The sequence below is a fragment of the Nannobrachium achirus genome (genome assembly GCF_963921795.1).
Source record: "Nannobrachium achirus genome assembly, chromosome: 12".
Taxonomy (NCBI): Eukaryota; Metazoa; Chordata; class Actinopteri; order Myctophiformes; family Myctophidae; genus Nannobrachium; species Nannobrachium achirus.
The window spans coordinates 59,085,633-59,101,397 of record NC_137832.1 but is presented as its reverse complement, the minus strand read 5'-3'; the positions used below and the strand labels follow the sequence as shown (position 1 = coordinate 59,101,397).

Here is a 15,765-nt window from a genome sequence, read left to right as displayed (position 1 = left end):
AAGTGAGCATACATGAGCTTGTATATCATCGTTGACGGGTGGAAACCTTGTATGTATTTATCATTTTAAAAAGGATCTAAACTAGTGAAAACAGCCGATCTACAAGCACACAACGCCTCGCGGTGCGAGGCGTTGTGTGATTGTAGATCGGCTGTTTTCACTACCTTTGTGTGACGGCCTTGTATGATGAAGCAGGGCTTTACTTTGTGAAAAAACATACAAATTTGAAACTTGGAGATATGAGATTTCTGCCCGACAGTGACAATATGCTATATATGCCTATACCTATATGCAGTTTCACTATGTTAATTACACAATATAAACTCAAGGCATAAAAATGCATTCGGTTTTTGCTATTACTATCTTCCAATCTCAATACATTGTGATGAGAAGGCAAGGTAGGTGATTATGATCAGGGGCTGGTGCAAATATCAGATTTCCAGGATGGAGTTTAGGAGAGGCCCCTACCAATTACACAGTATTCAGGAATGCAGAATCTGAACCACAGAAAAAGAGCTATGGACAAAGGCTCGTGGCTATCCCATTTTGGTATATATAAGTATGGGCTTATGGCGTGTCACAGAAAAAAACGTTTATGAACAGCATAAAAATAGGAAAAGTTTCTGTAAAGCCCTGTTTTGTCTCCGTAAAGCCAAATATGTGCCACAACGCAATGAACTTTACCGATTCCAAACTGCTGCACTTCTGCAAACAATTAGTGATGACCCAAGCACTGTAAGCTGTGTTACAGAGGGAGAGGGAGAGGGAGAGAGAGAGAGAGAGAGAGAGAGAGAGAGAGAGAGAATTCTTGTGAAGGAAAAGAAGGGGGAGTGACAGAGAAAAGGGAGAGGGGGGAACTTGTGCACAATTACAGCAGGGATTTATAGCCTGAGAAACAATTTATAAATCACAGCGCCTAAGCTTAATGTGCTCCAGATTGTTCTCCATGCAGCTGCAATTTTGGTCTGCGTGAAACGGCATAATAAAGCTGGCTGGAGGACATGTTTGGGTGGTGGCGGGTGCGGGCGGGCGGGAGAGAGAGACGCTGAGATTGTGGGTGGGGGCTTCGGAGGGCGAGGTTCCTACGTTCGCAAACTTTTGGAGGTGTTTTTGGACAAAGAGACTGAGAATGTGTGCGTATGTGTGCGTGTGTGTGTGTGCGTGTGTAGTGTGTTTTTTTTTAAGGGCCTGTGTGAGATTTTGCTGGAGGTGCGAGACAGATTTGTTGATCTGGTTCGACATGTGAGAATGTCTTCGCACAAGCTTCACAAATGGGACCTCTCAAATAACGCAAACAATATCAATGAGAAGTAGGGTTTTGTGTGCGTGACTGTGTGTTTTTTCTTTTTCTTGGGGGGGGGGAGGGGGCATAGTGGTAAGTCAACAATTTGGTACAGCAAATGTAGCACACTCAAAATTATGAGCACAAAAGCTGCAATGGTACAATTGTACAAGTTGCTGTGGCACTGATTCTGATTTATATATTATTTTTGGCATGGGACATAGTTGTACGATTACATATAAATCAGGCTTAATACTTAATCCACAATAGCAAAAATGACATACCGGTAATTTCAAGTGGAAAAAGTTAAATTTGGCCATGTCACTTCCAACACTTGTCGGAAGTGGCTAAGTATACATTTTCTGTAAGCCTCTAAGCTAGCATCATTAACTTGTGGGAAACTATACATCCATGACAAAGGCATCACCGACAGCTTAGGTGAAAATGAATTTTATGCAGGCGATTATGATAAGAAAACTCAAACGTTGAAAATTAATCCTTTATTGTCGCTGTAGGCTGTTTGGAAGAGGGGATCGGATCTGTAGGCTGGTGTGGACAGGGGCGTCACAAGGGGGGGGGGGAGTGGGACTGAGTTACTAGGGCCAAGGTTGGAGGGGCCTTGATTATTTTATACTTTAGCTATGGAAAAATAACAGAAATACAAGCTCACAACGCAACTGCGAGCTTGCAGATCTGCTATTTTGAAAAGTCGTGAAAATGTGTGCAAATCTTTGATATATGTATTTTTTAAGCGAACATTTGTAACTCAAATTTTGCTTCTTGGGGGGTCCCTGCAACTAAATATTTTGAGATGGGGGTCCGTGACCAAATATATAATTTTGGGGGTTCTTCGTATGAAAAAGTTTGAGCACCACTGAAACATAGAAACACAGGTTTTTCAAAAAAGAAACCTTTGAAGGATTTGAAATATTCAAAGACTTGCACACATTTTCACGACTTTTCAAAAATAGCAGATCTACAAGCTCGCAGTGCTGCGCTGCGAGCTTGTATATCTGCTATTTTTCAATAGTTAAAGCACAAAATAATGCGTAATAATGCGTTGTGTGAATCCTTGTACCCAGGGCCCAGAATGTGGTGCGACGCCCCTGCAGAGGGGATCGGATATGCTGAGGGGAGACCGGGCCACTCGGTGGCCACTCAGCCAACTGGCCCCGAACCTTGACCTCTGACCCTTCACCCTGGGGGGCAAACAAAGCTCTGAGTGACATCTGAAACTAGACACTCTATGGGGAGAGAGTGTCTGGACAGGACTCAAATGACCCATTAACTCTGCAGAAAAGATTTATGGGGATTTATTCTCCCCTCTTCAAACTCTCTCCAAATGAAGATACGGCTCTTATCACACCACAATCCAGCAGCAACGCTACTAATTAGAGTTCTATATATAATTTAATCTTGTTTACTTGGCAACATCTCCATCTAGCATGAATTAAGAAAAACATTCATTAATCCACAGCAGCTCTGAAACAGCTTCATTCACATGAGTCGTGGCCGTGTGTGTGTTGTCGAGTATTAACAGAGTTAATAAAGAGAAAAGTATCGAAATGAATTCTGACAAACGAACACGAAGACTAAAAAGAGAACTTACTGGTGCGTGTTCACCACCCTTTGAAGGAATCCATAGAATGGATTACGTAAACGGGACCCTTGGGGCCATTAGCATATTGTAAACAAAAACACAGAGAGAGAGAGAGAGAGAAAAGTTGATGGTCGAATGTGGCAGTGGTGAATGTGAGCCTTCATCTCTCCAGAGCGCTCAAAGCCACTGTAGTATTTAACCCATTTAGGCCTGGGCATTATTGAATGCTTTAACATTTGAAAAATAGCAGATCTACAAGCTCACAGCGCGGCACCGAGTGCCGCGCTGCGAGCTTGTAGATCTGCTATTTTTGAAAAGAGTCGTGAAAATGTGTGCAAATCTTTGAATATATGTATTTTCAAAGCGAACGTGTGTAACTCAAAATTTGCTTCTGGGTGGTCCCTGGAACTAAATATTTTGAGATGCGGGTCCGTGGCCAAATAAATATCATTTTGGGGGTCCTTCACATGAAAAGGTTTGAGAACCACTGACATAGTGGTCTCTCAAGAACAGACTAACTGAGCTCCAGTTAAGTGAAAAGGACCTTTCTTTGACGATGGCTGGCCAGATTGCTGACATAGAAACATAGGGTTTTCAAAAAAATCTTAGAAGGATTCAAAAGACACTTATAGAATCGGGACGAGATTCTAATTTTCAAGATTTTTCAAAAATAGCAGATCTACAAGCCCGCAGCGCGGCACTCGGTGCCGCGCTGTGAGCTTGTATATCTGCTATTTTTCAATGGTTAAAGCATAAAATAATGATACACAAAATGTGTACCCCCGTTCTAAATGCGTTAAATCAGGCAAGGAGGGAGGAAGACGGGGCCGAGCATTCTGTAGCTCAGCTGTGAGGCTCTAAGCCGGTTGCCCTAGGGGTCTTTGTCCTGCCTTTCAGGGCAAGTCTGAGGTAGTCAAAGACCCTATTCATGGCCGGCAGCTCCCCCTGCCAACACACCCATACAGCCCCAGTCAAGTCAGCCGAGAGCTATAGAGCCTCCCCATTTCACACGAGAATCAGACCTGCCCCTAAAGCCTGCTTCAGGGATTTCCAATAGCCAGCCCTCCAGCCCATGTACAAAATCAAACAAAGGGGCTCCTTGGCCTACTCCATGTCATATAGGGCCGATTAGACCTTTTTCTCCCCCCCCCCCCAAATGTAGCTACTCTGAATTTGAAGCAAATAAAGTCAGTCACATTTGTAGGGATTTGGTATCCAGCCATGTAAATGGATGAGGGATTATGTCAGTGGAGGTGCATGCAGGACACCCCCCCCCCCCCCCCCCCCACACACACCCCCATCCACATACGGGGGGGGGGGAAGATCCACCATATACCAGTACACACCAGCGGCGACCGAAGATGTTCCAGAAGAAATCTTTTGTATTCTTGTGTAGTAAACAATATCGCTTTGGACAATGCGTTGAGTTAACAATAGGCACATGTTTCAAAACTCAAAACCAACAAAAGAAGGAAAAAAATAATCCAATTCACCCCTGTGTCTGTGTATCAACAATGGGGGGGGGGGGGGGGGGGGCAAAAGAAAAACATAAATAAACCAAAACATCGATCCTATCAATAATTTAGGGAAGCCGGTCACGGGGGAAATCCCAATAACGAAAGAATATCCATGTCTGCGGAAAACGAAAAACTGCTGTCCTCCAGAAATAAAGCATAGCGTAAGTTTATGCAGGGCATGGGAGTCAAGTCGCCGCCAGTCTGAGTGTCAGTTGTCAGTCAGCTCTGTTCTCATACCTCATTAACATATCTGCTGGTCATTATGTCACATGACTGCCATACTCCAATCAGAGCTCTCAATCAGTAGGGAAGGCTCCTTTAAATAGAGCTTGCTTTCCCTACCAATGCTTGGTTCCGAAGCTTCGGAATCATTTGCTGCTTGCTTCCTCCTCCACCCCAGCCTCCACCTTTGCATGATCACTCTGGCTAAGCTCAAATACTTGTGATTGTCTGATTAAGTTACATGTCAATGTGGTTAAGCAAGTACTGTGATCTTGTCTAAGTTTCATGTCATGATGTTAAGCTCATACTGTGATTTGACTATGTTACATGTCACGGTTATTGCTATTTGCTATTCTATCCCTATGGGGGGTATTGCCGCGTTCCCTGATTTTGCTTAGCATGCTCAGAAATGCCTGCACAAAATTCAGGGAGCATCTCCGATCGCGGAGCCCTTCAAACGCCAAGTTTAACTGTATTCCATTTATGCAATAAATGGTTAAATATCCTTGCCAATATCTTGCCGAGTCTATCTGTTCATTATGTTATTAATTGTTATATTCTTGACGTGAATGTTCCTGCCTAAACTACTGCCCCTTTCCCCAGCATTTCTTCTAACAGGATCCACAAGTGTGGCTGGAGAGATAAGGAGGACTACACATTTTAAGATGACTTGTGTCTTTGCTCTGGCTTTAATCAAATTCGACACGCTGCAGAACATTGTGAGTCATTAACAAGTGCAATTGGTTTACTGGGGGGGGGGGGGGTTACTGGAGGTAGCAAAGGGCACCCAAAGGCAAAGTCATTATCAGCGTCAGCCAGGACAACAGCTCTCCCAACAACATGAAGAATAACTCAGCTATGAGAGCAACTCGAAGAATTGTTTCTTCAACATGCCCTGGTTGTCATACTCATAAGCACCACAGGGACTTAAGCATACAGACAAAGGCGTATTGTTGAAAATGAATGTACAGCAACATATATTATCCCGAGAACATTTTTCCAAATCCCTGCTTCATCCCACTGACCTTTTCAACTCGATCACTGCGACTTGCACCCCTGGTGCACCGTTAGACAAACCTCATAAAAGTGATCATATGGAAATATGTGGTGTGCTTCTACATACTCATAAAACCGGGAAACATCCACATACCTCCCTATAGGACCCAAGTGTTCCTTCTAAATCATGAGCAATGCAATAATTACGGCAATACATTTTAGCTACTTGCGGTTTTAAATCAAGAGTTGAGACGGAGTGTGTGGAGTAAGCGCGTCAGTTTCAACTTAACATTTTGATTGTGTGCACATGTTTTTTAAACAATCTTAGCCAGTTTGGATAGGACAGTATAGATATACAGATATACAGGAAAGCGAGGGCGGAGAGAGGGGGGGGGGGGGGGGGGAGGACATGCAACACAGCCAGAATTGAACCGGGGACATTGCGATTATGTGGTCAGCACGCTATCTGGTCAGTTACTGGCACGCCCCGCCAGTGTTCATGTTCAGAGTCACTTGGGGCGGGGGGTATTTTATCAGGGAGCGGAAGGTTGATATCCATGCGCTGAGCCGATCACAGGGAGTACATAGGTTGCAGAGAGAGTGCTTGCAGGTGCAACGCTTCGACTTGACACCCATCTACCAAGAGGCCTTGAGCTGAATCAGCAGTCCAAAAGGCAGTGCACCGTTACGGAGGACGGACGTGCTCAGTGGGAAGCAGCCGAAACTGATTTATAACTCCCACCAGAAGAACAGCTGCTCTGCTCACTGTCAACTAACCTCATCCTTGGACTTGATATCCATCCACTGCTTTATTTAGTACACCTCGGACGTCTCCGAGAGAGCCCTCGCCGATACTACACGTACACATGACATGGCCTTTAACAAAACACACACACACACACACACACACACCAGTTTTACTACTTAAAGTGTGTAGGGCCCGGGAGAAAGCATTTCCAATGCCCTATGTGTGAACTTCAAGTGAAACCTGATAAAAATCTTTGACTGTCGCTGATACTACACGGTGCACGATCTGATAGCCCTCCCGCTGCTGGCCTGATTGGGCCGCGGTGGCTGAGAGTGTACAGGGAAAACGGCAGCAAAGCATTCTGGGTGCGTGGCGTAGAGTAGCCCTATAGCTGCTGCTCTGTGGGAGACAGAATCCCTCAGATAAGTAAGAGCCTCAAGGTCTGGAAGCAAGCCCACCTCAGGATAACAGGCAAAGGAATAGCAAGACCCATATCTGCCCCAGTTTATGCCCCCCCCCCTCACACACACACACACACACACACACACACACACACACACACACACACACACACACACACACACACACACACACCATCTCATCAACAATCTCTGCTCTCTCTCTCCCTCTCTCTCTCTCTCTCTCTCTCTCTCTCTCTCTCTCTCTCTCTCTCTCTCTCTCTCTCTCTCTCTCACACTCTCTCTCTCCTGCTGCCTGTGTTGCTTAAACTGAAAACAGCTGTTTGGAATACCAGACTGATGAAACCCTATTTAGAGTTTTTTTTTTTCTTCCTGCTGTACAATCAAGTTTTATTAGCACGGAGTGAAGAGTTTAAGGTACAATTATGGAGGGCAAACATTTCTTTATATGAAATAAACAATGAGGGGTTGCGGCCATGTAGCGGCTACTTATTATACTTGAGGGGCAGCCTTATGGCAGCATGTCACCGACACTAAACACCCCCAACACACACACACACACACACACACACACACACACACACACACACACACACACACACACACACACACACACACACACACACACACAATCACACACGATCACACACATTCTCATCAATCAAACAAGAGTCCAGATCACCTGGGAGTGAGGAGGCTGATTAACCCCCGACCCCCCTGATAAAACTAGGGAGGCCGCTTCCCTCGTTCTCCACCCCTCTACAGTGTACCCTTGTACACACACACACACACACACACACACCGTACACCTCCGTCCATCACTTTATTTTCATGACAATCTGTGCTTTCACTTTTGATGATTATCACCTGTCTCTGACATTGAGGGGGGAAATTCTATTTTTCGGCGGGGAAACTACACTTATAGTCACGGCCTTGACAGTGAAGTTGAGCACTTTTCGATTGCTGCCTGCGACTAACTCTGTGAGCACCGTGACAGCCCATCCCAAGCATTATGACAAGAGAAAAGGAGAGCATCTGAAATGAGAGGACTGCTATTCATTAGAAATACGCTAACAATATGAAGTGTGTGTGTGCATATGAGTAGCAAATGACTATATGCATAAAAAAAGGCGATTCTCTTCAATAATTGACCGCGAAATGAATGAGCACCACGGGGACCAAGAGGTATTCCAGCTCATCTCCGTTGTCAAGACGTTGTCACAACACATTCTCAAAAAGTGCCCTTAAAAATTACACATTTCCCACTGAGGGAAAAGCACACACTGTACATACTGTTACTGTACGCCAACTCAGGTATATATACGAGACATATCTCGAGTTAGGGAAAGCAAGTTGTACCAGATCTCAAACTCGCACACAGTAGCGCCGGCCATACATAACCAATGTTGAAAAACACATAAATTGATAAAAACACATTTGCACACATATTCATCTTTGGCACATCAAAGGGATTCATTGATGTCACTGAAACGCAGGGAGTGTGCGGCTGGAGAGGGGAGAGGGGTGGTTATCCTCGCCTCAAAGGGTGCTGAGATGCTCCTGATGGGCCCTGCTCTTGAGAAGCCAGAGAGTGCTATAAACAGAATATCTAATGTCGGGCGGGGAGGGTGGGTGGGTGGGTAGGTACTGCACTAGGCAGGCTACGGGGGTGGCGAGAGGAACTGACGCCAGCTCGCGCTTTCCACAGAGACCGGAGCAGAGGGGGGAAGGAGGTGGGCGGGGAGGGAGGGATGGAGACAGGGACTGACACCATTTCACACAAGTTCTACACAAGTGCAGTTAGGAAAGCGAACATGTAGCCTCGCTCCCCAAGTCTGAGCTCTGAAATGCAAAAGCCCCCTACACACCACGAGCCCTATACAACACGCGAGAAGAGTAGCAGGACAGGAGAACATTCTGAAAGTCCAACGTGCAACAGATACTGACGAGTCGTGTATTCTCTCTTCAACTATAACTTCTACTGACACATACTGTGGACCTGTGACAATTTCTTTCCCTTTTTTTTTTTTTTTTTGGTGTGGAAATTCTTTTGCTGAAGAAACACAAAACTCTGCAAAGCTGAAGATGCTTAAACGTTAACACTTGCATTCATATTTTATGATGACACTATAATTGCATCAGGCACTGATGAGTTAATTGAATTGCTTTGATTTACGATTCAGTAATTAAAAACTGGTGACTGACCTTAATTCCACTTGCGTGATATAATATAGTAATCTTTCGGTAATACATTTGCGTAAAACGCACGGCGGTTTTGTAGCGCGCGTGTATAACGTGAAGTCAAACTGCTGCTAATGCAATGCAAAGCATTGAAACATGAAAATCCACAGTTGACTACTCCACGGTCAGTTTCCTCAAGACTTAAAATAATTTAAAACGTATAAATAAATTACCCGGGAACAAGACGTACTGTACACGCCAGCTCAGGGTCTTTTGGAGACTGCCTGCAATCTTTCTTTTAATTGAACGCTGAGACTAAATTGATGTAGATTTGTTTGCCTTTAAAAGAGAAAAAGAAAAAAATCTTTTCAAAAATATAAACTTAGTCAAAAATGTTAGCTCTGTTGACACAGTCCTTGGTTAAAAAAATATTTGCACGCCAACATTCAGGATTGCTCTCAGCAGTGGCATACAACACTGAGGGTTGTCAGAATGTAAGCTCCATACACTGGTTCCCTCTGTTGCACAGAATCCACAGACCCTCACCTGAAATCCACCCCCTACCCCCCCCCCCCCATATACACAGACATGCTCACCAGTGCATGCACACAGACATACTTACAACCCAACCACACACATGCACGCCACGCATGCACACACACACACACACGCACACACACACACACACACACACACACACACACACACACACACACACACACACACACACACACACACACACACACACACACACACACACACACACACACACACACACACACACACACACACACACACACACACACACACACGCACACAGCAAAGTAATGCTGCCTGCCTTATACTTAGTTGCGCGTGTGTGCCCTGCAACAAAAATAGCAGTTCTACAAGGTCTCAATGCGTCGCAGCGAGACACATTGGGGAGTTTATAGATCTGCTATTTTCAGTGTGCGACACCCGCGCGCAACTAAGTATATCTCGGGCTTAAGTGGAAAAGCCAAGTGAGTAACCTGATGAAAAGATACCTCCACACAAACACGGTTTGCTTATGCAGGGAGAGGCTCTTTTATTCAACAGGACAATGTCGCTGTTGACTTTTCTTTGTCTGCACATTTTTAAGCACCAAAAGCAACAGAAAGAATGGAGAAAAAAAGACGTCAGAGAGGCATGCAACTGTAGTCTCCTAACATGTTCAGACTTATACAAGCTTTCCATTCAGGGCTCAATCCCGAACATTTTTCTATTCAGCGGGCCATGCATGGGATTTTGAGAGCCCCCACTGTGTTGTTTGATAAAGATATATTTGAGTGACTAACCTCCCTCTCACTTACTTGCCACATCTCACACACAAGAGACATTTCACTCTTTACTGATGATGATGTACTAGGAGAGTTATCTAGACTGCTGATGAAGCTGATAGAGGTGGTGTCGAGCAGTCTGTGCTCGGCAATTAAACCTTGCGCTAATCCTGCGCTTACGACGCAAGCGAGTGAAAAAAATAAATAAAAAACATATCAATGAATCTCTAGACCACACCTCAAAACAATGACTGGGGATTTTGACAACTCTCAACCCAAGGGGGTGTGGGTGGGGTTGGGGGTGGGGGTGGGGGGCTCGCTATGGGCCTCCACCACACACCAGGCAAAACGTCTGGTGGAACATCTTTCCAAGCATAAAACCTTCCTCCTCCTCCAGTCTCCATGGATTACAGCGGAATGTCATCTCAGAACAGGCTTTAAATCAGTTATGCTTGCCCCTCGGGGGAACTTTGTGCTGATCCCATCTAGGCCTGTCTCTCATTGCTCATGATAGGGGTTGCTACATCCACACTTAAAAAAGCTATGTCTGAAACCATAACCAGCCATTGTGATTCTGCAGCGCACTGCAAGAATTGCAAAGTTGTGTTGACTGTGTTGAGCACATCGTCGTTGTCGGGTGGAAACCTCGTATCTCCAAGTTCCAAAAATGTCGTGTACGTTCTTTCGCAAAGTAAAGCCCTGCTTCATAATACAAGGCTGTCGCACAAAAGTAGTGAAAACAGCAGATCCTACAAGCACAAAACGCCTCGCGTTGTGTGAGGCGTTGTGTGCTTGTAGATCGGCTGATTCAGATTTAGTTTAAATCATAAAAAAACATACAAGGTTTTCACCCGACAACGACGACATACTTATAGAATCGACAGGAAAGGAATAGTCATCAATGCTCTTTTTAATATTCATGAGTTTAAAACATGTCGTGTGTGTGTGTGCGTGCGTGCACGCGCGCGCGTGTGTGTGTGTGTGTGTGTGTGTGTGTATGTGTGTATGTGTGTGTGTGTGCACGCCACTCTCCGCTATGACTCGGTAAACTGTGCCATCGTCAAATCACAACAGAAGTTTGTGAAACTTCCTACATTATGTCTTTCTGATATGTGATTAAAACTGGTGGGCCAAAGGTCAAGGTCGGCAATGATGAGCCACCATGTGGCTCAACGGTGCACAGACTGCACACCTCTAGCATTTCCTTCTTTTAAATGGTTCAAAAATGAGACGTAATTATTGAGATGTCAGCCCAGAGGAGGGAGTAAACAGATTCAAGTGGGAGAGTAAGAGAAAGCACGCATTCCTAAAGTTAGGAACCTTCCTATTCTGTCAGCCAATTAGGAGAGCCTGCAGACATACACAGGGTAGGGAGAGTGTGCATGCATATCACAGTAGAGCTCATTAGCTAAACTAACTGGTTGACCCAATGTTTGCACAGGCTGGTGGGCAAATAGTCCCCGCTAAAATCCTACTGTCTCCCAGTATTCTCCGTTAAAAGCTTGCCACTGAACTCCAGTGATTTGTATAAACAAATCTAGCAAATTCTTTATAGCATGGCGCAGGTAAAAAAAAAAAAAAAAAAAAGGTAATAAGTTCAATGTCTCATCATTCAAATTCACAGCGTTTTCAGTGAGGAGGAGTGAGTTTACCTTGCTGCAACATGGCAAACACTCCGACAGCTTAAGATGCCTCAGTTTGGTATACATTCTAAAGTATGCCAGCTATTGTCTGTCTGCCTGCTTTCTTTTCTACCATGGTGGTGATTGACATAGTAGGCACAGACTGCCCCGTTGACCTCGTTCTCAATTCCTTCTACAATATGGGGGCTTTAACCACCAGATTTTAAATCCTTAGTAATTATTAGTTACCTTGCAGTGAGCAATGAGAACAACCTTTTTTTCTCACTCCAATGTTTGCTTTTGCCGAAGACAAAAAAAAAACACATACAGGGAGGCGAAAGGATTTTAAATTCTATGAGCCATACAGAGACATAACAAAGTGACGACAAGATAAAGGCTTTCTGACATGTTTAGGCACTTAATTCAGCCTATGTGTCTGTGTATTCCCAAAGAGTTGCCATAGTTTTCTGGGAAGAAAAAAATAAAAATCTGATCATTGCTGAAGGGAGATAAATAAATCAGCACGCAGCAATAAAAACACATTTCCATGACAGCAGCACATGTACGCTAAACACACTAGGGATGGGACGATATGAAAATGTCATATCACGATTATTATTATGACAAAAGAAATTTACAATGTTATTGCGATAATCAAAATCCATTATCCTGTGCGGAACACGACGGGTTGTGAGCTTGCAGATTGGCTATTTTTTGGCAAAGACATTTGATAGAGTGAAAAAAAGAATGTATCAAGTACGTACATAGTACCTTTTACCAATTATAGAGGGTTTAAATGGTACTGGACATGCAGCTCGGCAAATACAAGGTGAATTGATCCCAGTGCATGACGGAGGACGATATCACGATAGATAAATCTCCACGATACGATTATCATGAGTGTTTTTTTATCCCGATAAACGATAATATTGCGTATCATCCCATCCCTAAAACACACATTATCCTTCAAACTCCTAAAAAACAAAACAAATGACAGAGGTTCTCCACAGAGGTATGTGTAGCACCTAGTGTGAGAGGAGGAGAGGAGCCATTTAGTTAATGAGCCCCGTTGGAGACCTCCAATGAAGCCATCAAGCCTGTTCAGAATAACAATGGTCAACTAACGCCTTTCTAATTGAATGGAAGGTACAGGGGAGGCAGGGGGTGGGTGGTGGGGGGGGTGAGCTTGGAACAGTGAAAAGGAGATAGGGAGGGAGGGGGGGGTCTTTTCAGTCAAATGCGTGCCCGGTCCTAACGAAAGCGCTTGTTTTTTTTTCCTCCTTTTCGGAGGGCTGGTCTCAGTGGGCTCAGTGGGCTGGGGGGCTGGGGGGGCAGGTTTGGGGGATGGACATGCTCTGAGAAACACAGTAATTCAGTATGGGTTATTTCAAGGAAGTTTGAATATTCATGTCCTTCAAATGCATTTCAGATTGCCCCGCACCAAATAATGCACATACTATGTAAAAACACCAATGTTTTACATATTTCAGTGGAATTAAGATTCGATCCTCTTGTAAGCTATAAATCTGTGTTTTTTTCCCCTCCCCTTTTCAAATGTTACAGTGATCTATGTGCGTGTAATAATGAATTACTGTATAATACGTGTCGAGAGTCCGTGCACCAGAAGTTCACTGTTCATTCAAAATATATCAATGTGGAAATGTTCAAAAGTGTGTTTACTGTAGTAGGCCATGTCCAGAAAGCACTTCTACTTAAGTGAAACATTGTGTTAAAAACATGGTAATTCAGCTGTTGGCCATAGTAGATGCATATCTATGGCTAGAGCTAATCTCTTGCCTCACTTAAAAACACCACAATTGATTTAATGGTCAACCAAAAGGCAATAAATTCCAATAACGATACCAGTTTAAAAAACCCACCATAAACAACATCTGTATGGTCGCCACCCTTGGTCAAGCAGCACTTAATAAGTCCAACTGGCTCAGCTGATGTCATATACAATTCGATTCTTGTTTTGTATATGTGTGTGTAAAAGCATTATCATAATATTACAGCATGACTTCATGCAAAGTGCCCAGTATTTTTCTGAGTTTTTACTGGTAGTAGCCTCCCTATGCCTATGAAAGAGGGCTCGGGCATTTAGCCTCTTGGATGTACAACACAACTCAACATTTAAGTTAGTAAACTAACTAATTCTTTAACTTAAAAAATAATCAACAAGCATGGCAAAGCACTCATAACGTGAGTAGCCCATAATAAGTAGCCGAGGCTGTCACAAACGGTCCCAAATAGGCTACGACTTGTAAATAAAATCAACACCACGTCAAGTTGTGAAAACTTTGGGGCTTCATGTGAACTTGTCAAAACAGAAGGGTGGCAGCCAGGCAGGGGGGAGAAACATCCCAAAAGAACAAAAGAAGTAGTTAGTTGCTCCTTGTGTGAGCAGACTGAGGCCACTCCGGGGAAATATGGCGGTCCGATAGACTGCAGAAATAACTTCAGTGGTGGAAAGTAACTAAGTACATTTACTTACGTGCAATGTACTTTTACTTCTATACTGCACTACATCTTGGATCCAAATATTCTACGTTTACTCCACTACACTTATTTGACAACTTACCAGTTACTTTGTAGATTTGATTGATTATTATTATTATTACAAAACATATTAACCAATTCAACTCTTATTAGGTTTGAAAATATTTTCAAAAGATTGTTATACATTTGAAAACTTCAAATGGGACATTCTGCATAATGAGTTTTAAGCACATTAAGTGCATTTTGATGCCAATACTTTAGCACTTTTACTCAAGTACATTTTGAATTCTAGACTATTTCTAGACTAGACTATTTCTACAGTATTGCAGTATTGATACTTTTGCTTAACATGTCAATACTTTTCCACCACTGGACCTTTTCAAGGCATGACACCCCTGGCTGTTGTGTCGTGACTGTGTGGACTGAGGGAGTGATGGTGGAGAAAAAAGTAACAAAGTTGTTTCACTTCTTTTCTTACCGTTCTTGCGCTGGGAGACAGCGAGCCGTTGGGCAGGTAATGGTTGGTGAGATCAGGGATCATTAGAAATGGGTAGCCAGGATAGTGGGGACTCTTGAAAAATCCACCATCTTGCTGTCTCCTTAGTGCTGTGTGTATATATGGGACAAAAGCGAAGAAATGTCAGAAGAATTATAAGCACCAGAGGGGGAAAAACAAGCCAGACTTTTTAAAAAAACGAATAGATTTTTTTTATTGTATTTTTACCTTCATGGAAGTAATCTCTGGCTTTCTCGTAACTTTCTAAGTCGGGTCTGGTTTGGGGGCGCCTCTCAGCTTGCTGATAAGGAAAGGATAGACCACTAGTGAAAGTCTTCAAACAGCAACTTTAGATCATAATACAAAGACCCCTTATTGGTCATAAGGCGTGCAAAGCAACTAGTATTTCTGTGCAAAAACCCTGCAAAAAGTCTTACCTCTGAATCCGACGAGCTGCTGTTGTTCTCCGACTCGTTCACTAGCGACGATTTCACATCGTCCAAATCCCTTTCTGCCGAAACATTTTCGGATATTTTCTCCTCTTGCTCCCCTTCGTCTTTGAAAGAGATCATCTCATCGTTCGCCCCCAAATCATCCCCACCGCCTCCGTTTAATTGTGGCATTTTTGGGGGGGTCAATCAAGAAAGGGGACACTAAAGCTACTCAGAAAAGTAAATAAAACACTGCGTCTAGTTAGTAGGTCTACAACACTCTGATCAGCTCTAAGAAATTAGTCCCAAATCGCTTTTTGACAGTTAAAACCCTAAAACTAAAACTAAAATAAAAAATAAAAACTTCAAAAATCAATGGTGCATTTTTGTTTTCTTCTTTAAAGCTCCATGCTGACTTTCTGCACGTTTTCCAAGTTTTCCATGACGATCTCGA

At 43.6% G+C, this 15,765-nt stretch overlaps 1 protein-coding gene across 1 annotated transcript in view; it reads right to left on the bottom strand.

Annotated features, from left to right (window-relative positions):
* Positions 1-15,503, bottom strand: part of tcf7l1b (transcription factor 7 like 1b) — a gene marked incomplete at its 5' end in the record, with an annotated part of 42,206 nt that extends 26,703 nt beyond the window's left edge. The window contains 3 exons of the mRNA XM_080739136.1: positions 14,863-14,990; positions 15,109-15,181; positions 15,318-15,503. Of these exons, the coding sequence (XP_080595262.1) occupies positions 14,863-14,990; positions 15,109-15,181; positions 15,318-15,503 (387 nt within the window). The remainder of the gene's footprint in view (positions 1-14,862; positions 14,991-15,108; positions 15,182-15,317) is intronic.
* Positions 15,504-15,765: the final 262 nt, after the last annotated feature.